This window comes from Geotrypetes seraphini, chromosome 2 (genome assembly GCF_902459505.1).
Source record: "Geotrypetes seraphini chromosome 2, aGeoSer1.1, whole genome shotgun sequence".
NCBI classification, from domain to species: Eukaryota; Metazoa; Chordata; class Amphibia; order Gymnophiona; family Dermophiidae; genus Geotrypetes; species Geotrypetes seraphini.
The window spans coordinates 157753391-157774142 of NC_047085.1; the positions used below are offsets into that span (position 1 = coordinate 157753391).

Consider the following 20752-nt stretch of genomic DNA (forward strand, 5'->3'; position numbering starts at 1 on the left):
TAAGTTGAAGAATCGGAAGGCGTGGCTCCAACCCTCAGCCCACCCAGAGGGAAAATAGTGATCACATTTCGTATAGCCTTCGTGGATCCATCGCATAAGGACGGCCACGTTGTACAACTGTAGATCTGGAACATTCAATCCGCCAGCTCCCTTAGCCAAAGTCAGCTTGGCCAGAGCCACCAGGGAAGCCTTAGACCTCCAAATGAAATGAGAAAGATTTAAAGCACAGTTCATCCTGGTGATGGAGCCAAATAGGCACCGTCTGAAGGGGGTAAAGTAATTTAGGAAGCATGACCATTTTTACCAATGCCACCCACCCTAGCAGACCCAGTGGAAGATCCTGCCATGCCTGGCACAGTTTCCCAATAACATCAAGGTGTCGAAGTACGTTCATAAAATAGAATGTGGCAGGGTTGGTACTCAAATAGATACCCAAGTAACGGACCGGGGCAGCCAAAGGTGGGATAGGAAGCAGAGCATTCCATGGGGCCTCCAGCCAAAAACAAAAGCTCAGACTTACTACAATTTACCTGCAGACCCGACAGGGCCCCAAAGTCCTGCACAATCGTCAACGCCTCTCAGGTGGATGGGAGCCTGGTCCAAATACAATAAGATGTCATTCGTGAATAAGCTGATTTTGCATTCCCAGCCCCCCACCCTAATCCCCCATACACTAGGAGCCTATCATATCTTGAGAGCCAAAGGCTCAATAGCCAGTAGAAACAGCAAGGGGGAGAATGGGCAGCTCTGTCTGGTCCTCATTGTAGCCCAAACACATCCGTCAGTCCCCCACTGATAAGCAGCCGAGCCCAGGGTTGCGTGTACAATGCCCTAATCCAAGCCAGAAAGAGCCCTGTAAAGTCATAACCCTCCAAGACCTAAAATAAATACTCCCAGGAAACACTATCAAAGGCTTTCTCCATGTCTAATCCCGCAACTGCAGACAGCCCCCCCCCTTACCCCTATGTTCATGAATGGCCCTCCAAACTTTCAGCAGATTCATCGAGGCATATCAACCAGGCACAAATTCCACCTAATCTGGGTGAATCAGTGCTGGCAGGAAACGATTGAGACGCTGCACCATTGTCATAGCTAATAATTTAATATCCTGGTCCAAGAGGGAGATGGGTCGGAAGGATGCCACCAATTCAGGATCCTTTCCTGGCTTGGGCAGCAGCACAATGTATACCAAGTTCTCAGGAAAACGGCCATCGTTTCCCGCCACAGCATTACACATGCGACTAAGTGGACCTACCACCAGATCCCGTAGCATCCGAAAGTATTCGGGGCCAATGCCATCCGGGCCCAGTGCCTTGGCTAAGGTTAAGGAGCCAATTGTGGTGTACATTTCATCCGCCGTAAGAGGTGTGTTAAAGGTCGCCACCTGGTCCTCTGTCCTCTGTCAACCAAGAGGGGGAAGAACGTCCTTGGACACCGTCTAGCCCGCCTACTACACAGGGCTTTAAACTAGGTAAGTTGGGGGAGGGTACGGGCTTTAAACTAGGTGAGTTGGGGGAGGGTACGGGCTACCAATACTATTTTGGAACTGAACTAAGTAAACACTGCATTGGGTCACATTACAATTCTGGGTCTAAGGGGAGTACACGTAGCAATTCTAGGTCTAGAGGGAGTACACACTGTAATTCTGGGACCAGCGAGAGTGCACACGCTGCAAATTGCACTAAAGGAGCTCAAGTAGCCCAAACGGGAATACCCCCACAGGGTACACACATTACCAAGTCTCTGATAGGAGCGCACTGCAGTTATGGGGAGTCCGGGATAGGTACACGCTGTAGCTCTGGGTCTAGGGAGTGTAAGAGACAAGCGAAAAATACTGATGGTGGTCTAGTTGATATAGAGGGATTGTCCCCACTGAGATACAACAAGCACACAACATGGAGGGCTATGTACGTCAACGCCCACAGTCTGGGAAACAAGATCCTAGATTTGGAGACAGAAATGAGGAATGCCAACCTGGATGTGGTGGCGATATCTGAGACCTGGCTCACAGACTCACACGGGTGGGACATGGTCATACCAGGTTACAACTTGCTTCGTCGGGACAGGGAGGGCAAAATGGGAGGTGGGGTAGCATTATATACTAAAGATGACATTAAGGTCACCAGAATCACAGATGTACAGTACACTGGGGAATCCCTTTGGGTAAATTTGGCCAGAGGGAAGGACAAATGCCTATATCTTGGCGTGGTATACAGACCCCCAAAACATCAAGAAGACCTAGATTTGGAATTAATCGGAGATATAGAGAATATCACCTTGCGGGGGGACACAGTATTGGTAGGTGACTTCAACATGCCCGATGGATTGGGTCACGCTTTCCTCTGCTTCCAGCAGCAGCAGGAAGCTATTAAACTCTTTGAATGGAGCAGGACTCAGGCAACTGGTATTTGAGCCAACAAGGGATCAGGCAATTTTGGACCTGGTACTTACCAACGGAGAAAGTATCACAGAGGTCTCGGTGGGTGAAACTTTGGCCTCCAGTGACCACAATATGATTTGGTTCAATCTCAGGAAAGGTTTCACGAAATCTACCACATTGACCAAGGTTCTCAAGTTCAAGGACACAAATTTCCAGGACATGGGAGACTTCGTTCACCAGGCGCTACAAACCCAAGCAGATACCGACAGCGTGGAAGAAATGTGGTCAACTTTGAAAACCACCATACAGGAAGCAACAAACCGCTATGTTAAATCAGTAAGCAAACGGAGTAGGAACAACAAGCCACAGTGGTTCTCTATGGAGATCTCAGACCTCATCAAAGAGAAGAAAAAAGCATTCATCTCTTACAAACAATCAGGGACACAGGACTCCAGAGTAGATTATCTGACCAAATCAAGAGCCGTCAAAGCGGCAGTTAGAGAGGCCAAATTCCGTATGGAGGAGTCTCTAGCAAAGAATATCCAGAAGGGAGATAAATCCTTCTTCAGGTATATTAGTGACAGGAAAAAGAACTCAGGTGGGATAGTACGACTCAGAAAACCAGACGGAGACCATGTGGAGACGGACTCGGAAAAGGCCCAACTGTTAAATGAATACTTCTGTTCAGTCTTCACCTGCGAGCTGTCAAAAATCAAGGTCAACAAGGCAATGGGGCCTGACAACCTACACCCTAGGGTACTCAGGGAGTTGGGAGATGTCTTGGCGGAACCACTATCCGCGCTCTTTAATCTCTCCCTTAGTACAGGTAACGTCCCGATGGACTGGAAGACGGCTAACGTCATTCCACTACACAAGAAAGGCTCCAGGGTGGATATGGCAAACTACAGACCAGTGAGTCTCACTTCAATAGTGAGCAAACTAATGGAAACCCTAATCAAACACCAAATGGATAGGATCATGGACGAGGAGAATCTGCGGGATCCCCGCCAACATGGATTTACTAAGGGGAGATCGTGCCAATCCAACCTGATCGGCTTCTTTGACTGGGTGACGAGGAAGCTGGATGTTGGTGAGTCCCTGGACATTGTCTATCTGGATTTCAGCAAAGCATTTGATAGCGTGCCACACCGCAGGTTGCTGAACAAGATGAGTTCTTTAGGTTTGGGCGACACTTTAACCAAATGGGTTGGGAACTGGCTTGGAGGTAGGCTTCAGAGGGTGATGGTGAATGGCACTCCCTCCGAGATGTCGGAGGTGATAAGTGGAGTGCCACAGGGCTCCGTCCTGGGCCCGATCTTGTTCAACATCTATATAAGAGACCTGACAGAAGGGCTTCGAGGTAAAATAACATTGTTTGCCGATGATGCCAAACTGTGCAATGTAGTGAGCAAAAGCACAACAGACAAAAAAGCAATGACAGACGATATGGTGCATGACTTACTTCTGCTGGAGCACTGGTCTAGGTCCTGGCAACTCAGTTTCAATGCCAAAAAATGCAAAGTCATGCACCTGGGAAGCCAGAATCCATGCAAGATCTACACCCTAAATGGCGAGATCCTGACAAGAACTGTAGCAGAAAGAGACTTGGGAGTGATTGTCAGGGAAGACATGAAGTCGGCAAACCAAGTGGAGCAAGCTTCATCCAAAGCAAGGCAAATCATAGGTTGCATACGCAGGAGTTTCATCAGCCGTAAACCTGAAGTCATTATGCCACTATATAGATCCATGGTGAGACCGCACCTGGAGTACTGTGTGCAATTCTGGAGGCCGCATTACCGCAAGGATGTGCTGAGACTGGAGTCGGTCCAGAGAATGGCCACCAGGATGGTCTCGGGACTCAGGGAGCTCCCGTACGAGGAGCGGTTGGGGAATTTGCAGCTCTACTCACTCGAGGAGCGTCGAGAGAGGGGAGATATGATTGAGACATTCAAATATCTCACGGGCTGCATCAAGGTGGAAGAAAACATCTTCTTCTTCAAGGGTCCCGCGGCAACAAGGGGGCATTCGTGGAAAATCAGGGGCGGGAAACTGCACAGTGACACTAGGAAGTTCTTCTTCACTGAAAGGGTGGTTGATCGCTGGAATAGTCTTCCACTTCGGGTTATTGAGGCCACCAGTGTGGCGGATTTTAAGGCCAGATGGGATAGACATGTGGGATCTATCCGCAAAGATAGATAGCGAGGATCACTGGAGTGGGCAGACTTGATGGGCCGTGGCCCTTATCTGCCGTCTATTTCTATGTTTCTATGTTTAACTGGGGCAGCCCCAGGTCTGCAAAAAAAGTGTTCAGGGCTTCCCTATCCAGAGGACCAACGCCCATACAGAGACTGATAGTATTGGATAAATTGCACTGCTATATTATGCTCCCCCACATGGCGGATACCCCCAGCATCCTTAATGGAAGTGATAACCTGTCATGGGCAAATCAGGTTGGCTAACAATTTCCCAGTTTTGCCCCCCCACCCCCCAGCTTCGAACCTCCCGGAGCTCTAAGCAGTCCGCCTCTGACAGCGAACTAATATGGGATCTTCGGAGGTCATGAAGTTTTCCAGACAGCCGCAGAAACTCCCCTTCTGCTTTTTTCGTTGACCAGCAAGGTACGCAATAATGTGCCCACGGAGGACTGCCTTGGAAGCATACCAGAAAGTGACAGGACCCACATCAGTCATATCATTCGTAAGTGTATAGTCTACCCCGCGCGCTCTCAAGAAGGTACGGAAGTCCGAGTCATGATATAAGTGGGGAGGTAGTTTCCAGGAGGAGGCCCTGTAAGTAGGGGCTATACTCAACTGGAGTGCCACCGGTGCATGGTCAGAAATTGTGCTCTCAGATATTTCAGAGTGAGTGGCTATAGAAAACAGGCGCTTATCCAGGAGGATGTAGTCTAGCTGAGCATACACCCTATGAGCGTGGGAGTAATAGGGTGAGTCAAAAAAACCACCCCCCGATTGTCATGATCCTGGGTTCATGCCCGGGGCGGTTTACAATCCACCCCTGGATTTGTGGTGATATTGAGGTCCCCATCCAAAACCAAGTGTATTGAGAGATGTGGGCAAGGACAGAGGAGAAAATTTATGACAATAAACATTGGGAGCATATAGGTTGCACAGTAATAGCTTAAGGCCCTACAACTCACCCAGCACCATCACAAAACGCCCCTCTTTATCTTGAATTGTTTATGGAGATTGAAGGGTAGGCTCTTGTTTGATACTGCAATGAGAACTCAGAGTCCGATCTCAGCAAATAATAACAAGCTGCTATTAATATTGACAGGAGCCGCCATGCAACAAATCACTCAAAATTGGAAGAATTATACCAAATTAAATTATACGTTCTGGTGGAACTCTGTTTGTCATATATACAAAATGGAAAAAATATTAGCGTTACAACAAGGGAATCTTCACAACAAGGGAATCTTCACAATTTTAAGAAAATTTGGCAACCATTGACTAATTATTCTAGTGATCAGACTTCTTAGCACATTGATAGTAGTTATATAGGAATGGAGTGGGATATGTATAATTTTTAGAAATATGAATTGAGGAAATGGGGAGGGATTTATCATTTATGATTTGATATATTGATGATAGTTACAAATGCTATGTAATAATAATTAATTATATTATATGTGATTCAATTGTTGTAAGAATGGAAAATTAATAAATTAAAAATTAAAAAAAAAAAAGGGTAGGCTCTTGTGCAGGAGAATGGCAACCCCTCTGTCGGCCCCCAAAAGCTGATGAATACATCTCCCCCATCCAACTGCGCTTAAGTTTAGCATGCTCCAGCTGAGAGAGATGTGTTCTCCCCCTCCCCTCCTTCTCCCCAAAGAGCAGATAATAAGACAACCAAACACCCCTAACATAAGTCCCCACATATGGAGGGACTCAGGTAAACAGATTAAGGAGAACTCAGAGCCTATTCACTCACCCCCCTCTCAAAGGAACACGACGAAAGAAACTATATGACAGCCTTTTAGCGACACAGGCAGCAAAGATCGATACTACCATCACCAATCTACTGACCAAATCAATAGACATTAAAGCATTCCGAAAAGAAATCAAAACTCATCTCTTCAAAAAACACTTCCCATCATCATAACCTCACAAAAGTATTAGAAAATGCTCTCATGACTACCCAAACACCACCACCAGCAACACCCGAATCCGGACAGTATTATCTCTACTCGTCTAAACAACAGAATCCGGACAATATTATCTCTATTCGTCTAAACAACCTATCACTATCTACTATCTACTACCAATTTATCCTGGAAAAGTCCAGAACAACAATTGTAACTTAACGCATTCTTGATTATATGTACTGCAATGCTACTGGAAATGTCCAGTCTTCTAACTTGTAATCCGCTTAGAACCGCAAGGCACAAGCGGAATAGAAATCACTAATGTAATGTAATGTAAACTAAAGAAAAAGCCTAAACACAGCAAAATACAACCAGAACAGGAAAGAAATCTCAAGGCAGTGCAGGTTAGCAAGCCGCTACATAGATAAACAAGTCCAGCAGCGGCAGGATAACTGAAGGCCCATCAGAGCGAGCACTAGTCCAGGCACTCTGAATCCGGACCGGGCAGCAGATGCAAAGTCTGCCCGAGGGGCCCCTTGGCTGCAGCATGGAAGTTCAAAGCCCTGGCCTCGGGCCACAAACCAAACTAGCAGTCAAAGCGCTACAACCGGTGAGACAGTATGGCCTTGAGGATAAGCAAAAGGGTCACCAGGCACTCTGAACCAAGGCCAGGCAGCAGAATCAAAGTCCGCCCAAGGGGCCCCGCAGCCGCAACCCAGCTGGTCACACCCTGAGATCACTGATCCGAGACCCACTTGGGCCACAGAGCAAGCTCACCCTGGCAAGCCACCAGTGGTCAGTGATATAGTCCGGCCTTGACAGAAAGAAAAAGGATCAAGCAGGTAATTTAGCCAGGTAGGCTCTCACCTCTTCCACATGCTGGAAAAGCCAGGGTGAACTGCACCCCCTGATTATGCAGCTCAGTGCAGAAGGGCAACATCATTTTTCACTGGGCCGCCACCCGGACTGAATAGTCATTAAAGAGGAGTACCCTAGACCCCTCATATTCCAATGACCCAGAGCGCCGGAACACTTTAAGTAGTGCCTCTTTGTCTCTTCAGCAGCTGAAGCGGGCTTTAGCTGTGCGCGCCTTTTTTCCTTCTGCGGCCCTCGCGCCAATCCGGTGGGCCCATTCACACTCGAAGTGAGGGCCAGAGCCCGCAAAGCCGAGCCTCTCCGGCAGCAGGGAATCAAAGATATAGAGTTCCAAGTCTTTAACACTCTCAGGGAGGCCCAACAAGGCACAAATTGTTACGCCTGCTGTGGTTCTCTCGTATTCCTCCAGCCGGTCCTGCTTCTCTACTCCCTGCTTGTGCAGCTCCATTATCCGTGCCTCCAAAGCAGTGCACGTGTCCTCAGATGCCAAGACCCACTGTTCTACCTCTGCTATCCGCCGGCTCTGGGAATCTATCTTCTCGTTGACGCCTCTACCGCCGAATGCAGTTTATTAAGGGGGTCTGCCGGTATGGTAAAAGACGTGGGCTCCACCACCATCTTGGTCTGAGGTGACTGGAGCTTTTCACAGCCTGGTTTAGCTGCACGGATGGGCATGCCCAGCGCCTCACCACTCCCCGATCGCTGCCAAAAAGATTGGGCAGTCTGCCACAACTCTCTTGGGGGGTAGATTGCCCAAAAAGAGAAATATTGCACGATTAAGCACCCGATTTCACCGAGGTGGGAGTGGAGCTCTCCTCACCTGTGACCGATCAGGCAAGCTGCTTCACGTGATCCCAATTTGTTTTAATACTCTATTGGAGTATACCCATTTTTTCTTTACTTGCCTTCCTTGTGTCCCTCTTCCCCTTCCTAATGGCCTTATATCAGTGTAGTGTCATGTCCCCTGCCCTCCATTCATAACAGTGGAAGTGATCATGAAGAGCTCCCACATAAAGATGTGTAAAGTATCTTCTCAGGAAAGAAAGCTGAGAACATTAATCTCTTCTTTTTCTTTTTAACTCAGAGTGGAATAATCTGAATACATTCTAGAAATGCTGGTTTTGATTTAATGTGCAAAGTTTTATTTTTGGTTTTAAACTAAATCATATTTTGCTCTCATATCTTCTATCAGCCAACCTTAAGCAGCAGTGTTATCATCAGCCTTGATTTAAAGGGGAAGTAAGGCTTTATTACAAATGGAGCATGCACAGTAGAAAAAACTATAGGCTTGGTTTACTAAATTTGATTTATAAGAAAACTACATGTTTGGTTCTATTTTGAGACCATTTAGATATCATTTTCAGAGTCTGCTAAAAATTATCTGGGAAGTAAAATATTTTTCCATTTAGCAATTTAAGAAGCAGTCTGCTAGACACAGATTAATAAACATGGTAGGAGTTAGAACCAGATTTCCTGCTAGACTAGTCTTTTGTAATTCAATGCAAATATCAAGAATTATACATTTGTGGTTTCAGAATAGCTTAAATACATTTGTATATAGTCATTCAAATCATATTTGCAGTAATACAAGTTGTCTTGAAAATCTTTTGTAAGCCTGCAAGAACAGAACTTGTGATATTCAGTAGTAGAAATACAGGCGTGTGTCATGGTATTTGAATGATATTATCAGAGGGGCTGGAGAAGAAAACTGACTATCAAACATCCTAAACAAGTCACACTACAAAGTAATACGGAGGTAAAGCAAAAACATCAATCCCCAAGACTACCTTTGAACATCAGGAAAAAAGAAACATTTATTTTCTGATTGCCAAGAAACCATATTTACATAAGGAATATGGTACACTCAAGTTTTCAATATGTTATGGCTCCCTGGTGACATCATGAGACTGAACAAAATAGCATTAATGGAAGAATTCAGGTGTACACAATGTCATTTCCTAAACCTCCACAACTACAGTATAGGCCTTTTTGTCTCTTGATGTCTGAGTTTCCCCTCTGTTGCAAAAGCTCTGTTAAAAAAGTATCACTTTTACAAAGCAGCATGTCTCTTACTTTAAAAAAAAGAGTTCCCAACAGTATGTTTTCAGCAATCCGTCCAGGCATAAAAGTGATATCTGTTACAGCACAGGTCGTGTACGCAGGCAAAGATCTCAAATTCATTCATTTGCAGTTTTTATGATAATAATTACCCTTGATACAATGCTAATCATAAGAAACATTTGGATGGTACTTTTTCTATTTGGCAGACTTCCTGAAAACACTGAATTCCAGTTATTTGTATAAGCAGACGGTGTACTGTAAAGACCACACTGGCAAAAACCCAAGTGCTCCAAGTTAGTGAACACGCAAAGTGCATAGTGTGCGCAAATGAGAGCGTACATCATGCTTCACTTCTAAAAGGGTAAGCCTCCGCTGATCTGCCTGGCAATCTGCTCCTCTGTAGACTCTTTTTCTTTCTCCCGTTCTCTGTTCCATTCTTTAAGGCCTTCTGGAAGCGAGGTATCCTCATCTAGACTACCAGTGCCTTCTACAAATTCTTCATATGTAGATTTTTCAGCAAATGGCCTTGGGCCAAGCAGTTCAACCATATCATTTTTATCCAGTACTTCCTTTTCTAGCAGTCGTAAAGCAACCTAGGGAAATAATAAAAGAAACCTCATCACAAATTTCATGTGTTGGTGAAAGTCACACAAAATGAGATTCTCAAAGATTCACTTTGATGCTACTGCTCTTTTTTTAATGGTCTTATGTGACTGGACAAAGAGACCAAACAATATTTTGTAACATATTTTCACTTCAAACAACTTTTGCCTGCAGACATTCTTGCTGGATATGGCCCTTAGAAATGATTTTGTTTCCTGCATATGTTGAGGAGGGAAGAAGTGGACTTTAAAGCTGTACTTAACCCTGCACTTAACAGATCAGCAAAAAAAAAAAAAAAAAAAAAAGAAATATTTTTAGAGTACAGGGAGTGGCATTTGCTCATCAAATGATGCTCCAACACCCACCTTTTCTACTTCTTGCTTCTTCCCTAACAGAAGTTGTAGTGTTCGCTCATATGCAGAGTTGATAAGTGTCCGAACTTCATCATCAATCAATCTTGCAGTTGCTTCGCTGTAAGGCTTTTCTAACACCATGTCACCTTGTCTAGGTAAGTCAAATGATACTTGTCCCACTTTTTCATTCATTCCAAATTGAACAATCTGAAAATTATTCAGCAAATAAAATATCACATTAATTGGCAAAAATAAATAATCTTCAAGTTCTATGGTACCGTAGTTTAAGCACTGTACACCAATAGAACCCCCCCCCCCCCCCCATTTTTTTTAAATCAAACGTTATTTTCTCTCTTCCAGCTGCAGTAGGTGTGCATGTTTTTCCAGACTCTGCTGGGGGATAAAGATTCACAGGCATGGCAATAGAGAATTCTTGGCAAGCCAAGCCAAAAATTCTAAACAACTTAGTTATTTTATGTAACATCTTTAGACATTTAAGAAGATATGCATCGTTCTAAAAATGGGGACTAAAAAGATAAATTATAATATACATTATTCCCTTTCACGTATAAAAATAGTTTTTACATAAGTTATGTCTCTTCAAATCTACTCCCACGCAAAATTTAAAAAAAAAAAAATTCATACTTTGGCAGTCTGCCCCAAACTGACTATGCTCTCTGCTGGAAGCCAAATCTCATTTGGGATGGAGAGGGGCGACACTAGTTCTATCACCCTGCAGACTAACCTCGTGAATCAGAGTTCAAAATCATCATGTACAAAGTGGAGAAGCCACCTCAATAAATATACTGCAATACACATTAGACAACTATTTCCTAGCTGTTCATATGACTAATCTTAAGCCTATATAAAAGGATGCCAACACTTATTTCTGTTTCTATGGGGTACAGAACACATTTTTCATTATAAAATTACAACTCTGGTTTAACCACAAAAGAAAAAACAAAATTCAGAGCAAGGTCTTAACAGCATTGCCTAAGCTGAACCAACATCTGCACCTTGTAAGGGAGCTATGAGGACATTACTCTACTCTAAATACTTACAATGCAAGGATTGATAGGACTTATCTTGAAGTGCTATATAGGCTCATGATTGCTTAGCATAGGATTAGTAATCAACATTATGGGACAGAAGTTCTGTTCCTTTCAGTGTACAAAGCCCTCACAGACTTAAGTCTATGCAGTGAAGGGTTTTGAAACTTGCTTACATTAGGAAACACTAAGAGAAAAAAAAATCACCTTACTGTGTCAGACTCAGATCAAAGGTCCATCAAGCCTAGTATCCTGTATCCAGCAGGCTAATCCAGGTGACAAGTACATAGCAGGATCCCCAAAAGCAGCTAGATAGCATGCTACTTACCCCCAGGAATACTTGCAAGACAAGTGTTGCTAATGTGGCTCTGTACCAACCAATGCCATTTTCATCTCTTCTATAAGTATTGCTGCTTCTAAACCAATTCAAAGTTCATTTTCCAACCCTTATAAAAAATGTTATTTTTAATGTCTAGGCCCAGCAATTTTAGAAACATAGAAACATGATGGCAGATAAAGGCCAAACGGCCCATCTAGTCTGCCCATCCGCAGTAACCATTATCTCTTTCTTTCTCCGAGAGATCCCACGTGCCTATCCCAGGCCCTCTTGAATTCAGACAGTCTCTGTTTCCACCACCTGTTTTATGGATCTACCACCCTTTCTGTAAAAAGTATTTCCTTAGATTACTCCAGAGCCTATTACCTCTTAACGTCATCCATTGCCCTCTCATTGAAGAGTTTCCTTTCAAATGAAAGAGACTCGACTCATGCACATTTATATTACATAGATATTTGAACGTCTATCATATCTCCCCTCTCCCCTCCAAAGTATACAGATTGAGATCTTTAAGTCTGTCCTCATACGCCTTATCACGAAGACCACATATCATTTTAGTAGCCTTTCTCTGGACCGACTCCATCCTTTTTATATCTTTTTGACGGTGCGGCCTTCAGAACTGTACACAATATTCTAAATGAGGTCTCACTAGAGTCTTATACAGAGACATCAATACCTCCTTTTTCCTACTGGCCATACCTCTCTCCCTATACAACCTAGCATCCTTCTAGCTTTCACCGTCACCTTTCTAACCTGTTTGACCACCTTAAGATCATCACATACAATCACACCTAAGTCCCGCTCTTCCATCGTGCACATAAATTCTTCACCCCCTAAACTGTACCGTCCCCTCGGGTTTTTGCAGCCCAAATACATGACCTTGCATTTCTTAGCATTAAATTTTAGCTGCCAAAATCAGACCATTCTTCAAGCTTCGCCAGGTCTTTCTTCATGTTATTCACACCATCCGGTGTGTCTACTCTATTGTAGATTTTGGTATCATCCGCAAAGAGGCAAATCTTACCCGACAACCCTTCAGCAATATCATTTATAAAAATGTTAAAAAGAACAGGCCCAAGAACAGAACCTTGAGGCACACCACTGGTAACATCCCTTTCCTCAGAGCGATCTCCATTGATCACTATCCTCTGTTGCCTTCCACTCAACCAGTTCCTGAGCCACCTTTTGGGCTGTCAGCTCAATCTGAACCAATTTTCTGGCAACGCATGTCCTTTTCATTTTACAGCATTTTTTTGCCATCACATTGCTGTGATGGTCCTTGGCTCCTTTAAGAACTAAGTTGTGGATGCATCCTGAGTCTGGTCACTAGGTGTCACTCTTTTAGAGCTGTGAGTACTGTTTTTAATACCATCAACCAGCCTGAGAATTAAATCCAGCTAAACTGCACCTGCTGACAACTTAATTACAACTGCCATATAAAGAGCATCCATCTATCAAAAACACTTGTGGTTTCTCTAAATGAAACTCTGCCCAAATATTTTGATTTTCAACTATTACCCTTGGTTAACACTACATTAATTTAATAAGGAATAAAAGATCAGCAAAATGAACTTGACAGTCACTTGAGTACAAACCTGTGCATAGGCACTTTGAGTCACTTTTTTTAAATCATCTTGGGCTCCAGTTGTAATCCTTTCAAAGAAGATTTGCTCTGACACTCGTCCTCCCAGTGTCATACACATTCTATCTAGCAGCTGCTCTTTGGTATACAGATACTGTTCTTTAGGCAAGTACTGTGCATAGCCCAATCCTTTCCCACGTGGAATAATAGATACCTAAGAACAGAGAAAGTTAAGATAAACAGTGGAGTTAGATTGGAAGGCCAAAGCTCTACAGCAGCATTCTTTATTACAAGGTCCTGATCCCTATCAGTGATATCACAGACTACCTTTACAGGTAATGGCTTCCATTTTGAACTCAGTGGAAGGAAGGGCAATGTGGGGATATGGGGAGTGGAATATGGGCTTGAGTCTCCATCTCTATGGTTGACTACACCAATAACTAGGCAAATCCAGGAACCTGTTTGTTACTCTAATACAGGGGTTTCAAAGTCCCTCCTTGAGGGCCGCAATCCAGTCGGGTTTTCAGGATTTCCTCAATGAATATGCATGAGATCTATGTGCATGCACTGCTTTCATTGGGTAAATCCTGAAAACCCGACTGGATTGCGGCCCTCAAGGAGGGACTTTGAGACCCCTGCTCTAATAGGACTGGCCATAACATCTGAAGCTGTATGTAGTCCTTCATTCACATATTTGTAGGGTAGGTCATGCTGCCATTCCTCCAGTAGTAAACCATTTTGGCACCTTCTTTTTAAACAGGTCTAGCCCCAGATGTCCAAATTGTGCCCTGGACATTTTCTAAAATGTTTGATTATGGTAGAAAAACGTCCAAATCATAAGCCCACTCTAGTCCCACCCAAACCATGCCTCTACCACACTCCCTTGGGATTTAGGCAAACTACAGACGGACAGCATAGAAATTTGTCTATAAAATAGGTTTTGAACATAATGATTTGGTAAGAAAAACATCCATCTGCCACTTTTTGGATGCTTTTCTCTTTTGAAAATGAGCCCCTTTATCTGGTAGTTTATTTTACTTATTTATTAGGATTTATTAAACATCTTTATGAAAAGATTCACCCAAGGCGTTATAGTAGTTAAATTATGGCTTTTGGGTATCTAATATGTAAATCTTATTATTAAATAAAGAACACAACATCCATAACAAAACAATGGAACATAGCCCAGGAAAGTTGTCAATCAAAATAGAATCCTTAGAGCAGGGGTAGGGAACTCCGGTCCTCGAGAGCCGTATTCCAGTCGGATTTTCAGGATTTCCCCAATGAATATGCATGAGATCTATTTGCATGCACTGCTTTCCGTTCTGTCTGTTCCCCGATGCCACAACAGGCCAGCAGCAACTACGGGAGTGCAAGTCAGCCTACCCCCCCACACACCTCCAACGTCAATTCTGACATCAGAGAGGAAGTTCTGGGCCAGCCAATCACTGGCTGGCTGGCCCGGAACTCCCTCTCCGACATCAGAATTGACGTTGGGGGAAGGCTGCTGACCTGTTGCGGCATTGGGAAACAGGGAGAACTCGGCTGCAACGGCGGTGGTGATTTGGGAGCCTGTTCCCAGACGTCGGTGGTGGCTTGGGGGCCTATTTCCAGACGACAGCCCCAGTGGTGGGTTGGGGAGAAAAAAAGGGGAGTCAGAAAGACAGACAGGGAGACAGAAAGACAGGGAGGCAGAACTGAGAGACAGAAACACAGATAGGGAGACAAAGAAAGGGAGGGGGCAGGGAGAGAGGAAGGAAAGGGGGAGGGAATGGAGTGTGTCGGGTGGCAGATAGCAGGCAGGGAGAGAGAAAGAAAAAGTTGGACTCATGGAAGGACAGAGATGTTGGTTGGGGAATGGGATGAGGTCTGGAGGAGACGAAGCATGCAGGAGGCAGAAAGGAGGGAAGAAATATTGCATGCACAGTCAGAAGAAGAAAGTGCAACCAAGACTCGTGAAATCACCAGACAACAAAGGTAGGAAAAATGATTTTATTTTCAATTTAGTGACCAAAATGTGTCCGTTTTGAGAATTTATATCTGCTGTCTATATTTTGCACTAGGGCCCCCTTTTACTAAACCGCAGTAACGGATTTTAGCACATGGAGCCTATGAGTGTTGAGAGCAGCTCCCTGCGCTAAAAACTGCTATCGCGGTTTAGTAAAAAGGGAGGGGGTATATTTGTCTATTTTTGTATAGTTGTTACTGAGGTGACATTGCATATTTTAAAGTCATCTGCCTTAACCTGTGAAACCCCCCCCCCCAAAATATAAATGATAATTAACATTTTCTCTGCGTACAGTGTGCTTTGTAGTTTTTAAAATTTTATTGTTCGTAGATCATTTTGACTTGGTCATTTTAAAAGTAGCTCGCAAGCCCAAAAAGTGTGGGCACCCCTGATCTAGGCAATAATACTGGTAATGAAACAGGAATGCAGTGTTCAGAGGCTATGAATATATTCCTAATCTGTTGTTTAGTGCAAAGAGGGAACAAGACTGATATACCTCTTACCTTCAAAAGGGGATCTGCATACTCTAAGAACCAGCCTGCTACCGCATGGCCAGCCTCATGGTATGCAACAGTTTTCTTCTCTTCTGGCTGCAACACCTGGGTTTTCTTTTCTAACCCTGGAAGAATTTAAAAATTAAAAAAAAAGTTTATTCATCTTTCAAATTTACCTCTTTTTTTATTTCTTTATTGAATTTTCAAATTATTCCCAAGATATCCTTGCTTAAGAAAACCAGAGGAAAAAATTACAACAGTGATTCAAATCTCAAAGGTAAACAATTAGACTTGCTTAGACCACCATCTAATCTTTGGAGAGATTCTGAAAATTGTGAAGAGGAAACAATAATAATAACAATTATGGTAAACAGGAATAGGCTTAATAGAAAGTTCCCATTAGCAAACAAATGTCCAATTAAACACTAAGGGCTCCTTTTACAAAGGCGTGCTAGCGTTTTTAGCGCGTGCTAAAATGCCACACGTGCTAGCCGCTACTGCCTCTTTTTAAGCAGGCGGTAATTTTTTGGCTAGCGCATGCTATAGCATGCACTAATCCTGTGCGTGCGCTAGTGCCCCTTTGTAAAAGGAGCCCTAAGAGTAGACAACTTCTTCATATCAAGAAATGTTCGCAAGTGTTCAGGAACAAAAAAAAACAACTGTATTTGACTCCAAGGTATTTCACTAAACATTTACAGGGGTAGGCCAATAGGAAAGTTGCACCTAGTGTCACTGTCTCAGTTCTCATTGCCCCCCAAAATTTTTGCTGCTTTTGCGACATCTGGGTAGATCGAAACTCTTTTCCCCAGAAATTGAAATTTTGAAAATATAATCTCAAAAGTGCATTAGTGTCCTGCTCAAATGTATCTGTTTCAAACAAGTCTGGGGCCTAGCACCTTCCTACCTGCAAACACACTTCACTCTACACAACCCCACACGTACAACCAGAAACAAAAACATCTTTGCATACCCAAAGATCACAGGCTGCAAATACAAATCCTTCCTAGACAAAACCTTCATGTTCCAAGCAAACAGACAGCAATCCTGGCTGGGAAACCACATAAATAAAGCCAGACAGACCTACAACGCATTCTGAAAATCAATTAAAACCGCTCTATTTGATAAATTCCTTGCCTAAGCAGAAGACCTATCTCATGGATTCTTTCCCCATGTAACTCCAATTTATTATGTAACATCTTTTCTTCATGAATTCTATAATTCGCTGATTGTCCAGCCTTCTTTCAATGTGAACCGCCTAGAAGTCATTTGACTATGGCGGTATAGAAAAATAAAGTTATTATTATTATTATTATTAAATACAAAGGAAATTAGTAAAGTGGCCAAATTTACCTCTTTAATAGTCAAAGTCACACAAGGGTCACGGACAAGGGTCATGCTGTTTTAGCAACAGGTATAAAAATATTCATTTTATACCTTGATTGCCAATTTGCCTTTCAGGGAAAGTGCAACTATGATGCTAAAAAAAGTCTTATTGAACTGTACAACACTGTCATTTGCCTAGTGTTTCTCTTAATTCTACATGGGGTTATGCTAGCTTTTTAGGTAAGACAGGAAAAAAATATCACATCACTTGGACAAGAAAAATTTAACCCACCCAAATTACAGAATTGCAAAAATTCAAGGCTTAGAATATTTGCTCTAAAATGTGCTCATTACTTTTGCCAATCTCCTTTCCAGAACGGCCTGTTACTCCCAGACAATTTTTTGAGCAAAATTTTAAAAATGATATCTGTGTATAGTATTGTATTTTTGCACAGAATTCCCTATTATAAGGCCTGGCTATTCTCTACCTCAGAGGTCTAGGTCTGTTAACCCCTCCCCCACTGAAAAAAAAGGTTTTCTTCCTTCTCAGGCTCAACCCTTTCCATGTTCCATCCTCCTCAGCTCTCTTTGCCCAATTTAGCTTGAACTCCTAACTAAGGGTTGAGCTCTTCCTCCCTCCCATATTGTCAGGCTCTATGCACATTTTTTTTTGCTTCCAGCACTCTGGGATGGATGCCATCAGCTTTCTCTCTCTGCCTTAGTTCTTTTACGTCCCATGCCCCATTTTCTTTCCCTCTATGCTCCCATCTTACACTTTACAAGACCAAATATTTTCACTTTTCTTTCCATCAGAACATACATGCCCTGTTATTTTTCTGCTCTCCTTCTAATAGAGTTGCCAGATTTTCCAATCGGAAAATCCGGACCCCTAGACCAGCCCCCAGGCCTGTCCAGTTCTGCCCTGTAACACCCTAATCCCGCCTCCTGCCTGCTCTTGTCGGGCAGGGAGGAAGTCCGCAAATGTGCGGATGCCATGCGATGATGTGTGCGTGATGTCATCGCATGGCATCCGTGCATGCGCAGACTTCCTCCCTGCCCGACGCGATCTGAGGAGGCCTTTCTTTTTTTTAATAATTTCTTTATTCATTTTTCATATTACAGCAAGTGTATCAGGAAAATACATATAACCTTATAAACATACACTTGATTTTCCTTCATGAATACTTTAAGTACAATATATCATATTTATAATCATATTTTTATGTTTTTGATAACATATATATCATTTAATATGCATGGCAAATATAAATAAAATAACCCTCCTCCCCAAACCCTCCCTTCATATTTCAGAAATTTTGACCCATTACTTAAAAATACATTAAAGTAATTTATACATATTGTAAGGTAAATAAAATAATACCCACCCATATCCCTACTTATCAATCTCTTATTATGGGAAAATGTTATTAATCATTACAAAAATCTGCCAATGGTCTCCAAATCTTCAAAAATTTACCAAAATAACCCTTCTGTGTTGCTATTGTGCGCTCCATTTTATATATGTGGCATACCGAATTCCACCAAAAATTATAACTTAATCTGTCATAATTTTTCCAGTTATATGTTATTTGTTGAATTGCTATTCCAGTTAATATGAATAAAAGTTTATTGTTATATGATGAAATTTGACTTTTTGCTCTCATTGTTGTACCGAATAAAATAGTATCATAAGTCAAGGCTATTGGATTGTCCATCAACCTATTTATTTGAGGCCAAATTGATTTCCAAAATAATAATATATATGGACAATAGAATAAAAGATGATCTAATGTCCCAGCCTCAAGATGACAGTGCCAACATCTATTAGACTTAGATCTATCTAATTTTTGTAAACGAACAGGGGTCCAAAAAGCTCTATGTAAAAGAAAAAACCATGTTTGTCTCATAGATGCTGATACTGTACATCTTATCCTCCAAGACCAAAGTCGTGGCCATTGAGATGCATTAATTTGATGTTTAATCTCAATGCTCCAAATGTCTCTAAGACCATGTTTAGTTTTTTATTTACAAATCCAGATATTAATTTATACCACATTGCGGCCTGGTGACCAGTAGAAGCCACTTGAAAGCATAAGAATTCTAGGCTATGATAATTGTTAAGATTTTTCCATTCAGGGAACCCCACCTGAATGGCCTGCTTCAATTGCAACCATCTAAAATATTGTGATTTATTTAAACCAAATTTATGTTGCAATTGTGAAAAGTCAAGCAGTTTACCATTAATTATTACATCCTCTAAAGTACGTATTCCTGCCAACATCCAATGCTTCCAAATGATTTTAAAACCGCCTATTTTGATCTTGGGGTTTAACCAAATTGTTTGAATTACTGATTTATTTATTGAAATAGGAGTCAGATTGCTTATATACTTTAAAGTTTTCCATGTGTCAACAAATATTTTATGATCTTTATATAACCTTGGCATTTTGATACTAACTACGTGACCAAGACGCAGTGGAAACATAAGTCTCCACTCTAACCAGAACCAATCTGGAATATTGTCAATGGGCTCTGGGAGGATCCAATACATACCTTGTCGCAAAATATAGGCTTGATGGTACCTATAAAAGTTTGGAAAATTTACCCCACCCTCCACAATAGGCCTTTGCAAAGACATTAAAGCAATTCTAGGAATTTTTCCCAGCCAAATAAAATTGGTTAGGACCCTATTTATTTTTTTATAAAAAGATCCTTGAAAAAAAATAGGTATCATACCCATTTGGTAACAAACTACAGGTAAAATCATCATTTTAACAGTTTGTACTCTCCCCCACCAAGATAAGTGTAAAGGATTCCATTGCTCACACATTTCTGTTACTTTTTGTAATAAATTTTTTTCATTAATTTTCATTGTTTCCTCTACTGTTTTTGCAATCCGAATTCCTAAGTATTTAATACCGTCTTCTTTCCAAATGAAAGAAAATGGATCAAATAAACCTTTTGTACAATGTACATTTAGTGGAAGAACTTCTGATTTATTCCAATTTATCTTGTAGCCGGAAAATTTTCCAAATTTTTCAATTAACTCAAGTAAACATGGAATGGTATTTTCTGGATTTCTCAAATAAAGTAAGATATCATCTGCATATGCTGATAATTTATATTCCCTATCTGAATGGGGAATACCTTGTATCTCTTTTACCTGCTGAATAGCTAATAACAAGGGTTCCAAAACAATATCAAAAAGCAAAGGAGATAGTGGACAACCCTGTCTAACTCCTCTCTGCAGATTAAAACGTTCTGAAAATGTATTATTAATATATAATCTAGCAGTAGGGGAGCTATACAACGTTTTAATTATTTGTATAAATCCTGAACCTATACCAAACCAGTCCATTGCTTGATACATGAATGTCCATTCCACTCGATCAAAGGCCTTCTCTGCGTCCAAAGAAACAGAAAAGGCCGGATCTTTCATGGCTTTTGTCAAATATAACATATGAAAAGCCAGTCTAGTATTATGAGAAGAAAGTCTTTGAGCAACGAATCCTGTTTGATGCATACCTATAATGAAAGGGAGAGCTTTAGCCAATCTTAAAGCTAATGTTTTAGCTAAAAGT

General features: G+C 42.2%; 1 protein-coding gene across 3 annotated transcripts in view; it reads right to left on the reverse strand.

The window, feature by feature from the left end:
• Nucleotides 1-9149: 9149 nt before the first annotated feature.
• Nucleotides 9150-20752, reverse strand: part of AFG3L2 (AFG3 like matrix AAA peptidase subunit 2) — a 101189-nt gene continuing 89586 nt past the window's right edge. For all 3 annotated transcript variants that reach the window (XM_033934115.1, XM_033934114.1, XM_033934113.1), the window contains exons 14-17: nucleotides 15858-15973; nucleotides 13360-13560; nucleotides 10391-10585; nucleotides 9150-10015 (exon numbers count right to left, since the gene is read on the reverse strand). In XM_033934115.1, the coding sequence (XP_033790006.1) occupies nucleotides 9776-10015; nucleotides 10391-10585; nucleotides 13360-13560; nucleotides 15858-15973 (752 nt within the window). In that variant the 3' untranslated portion in view covers nucleotides 9150-9775. The remainder of the gene's footprint in view (nucleotides 10016-10390; nucleotides 10586-13359; nucleotides 13561-15857; nucleotides 15974-20752) is intronic.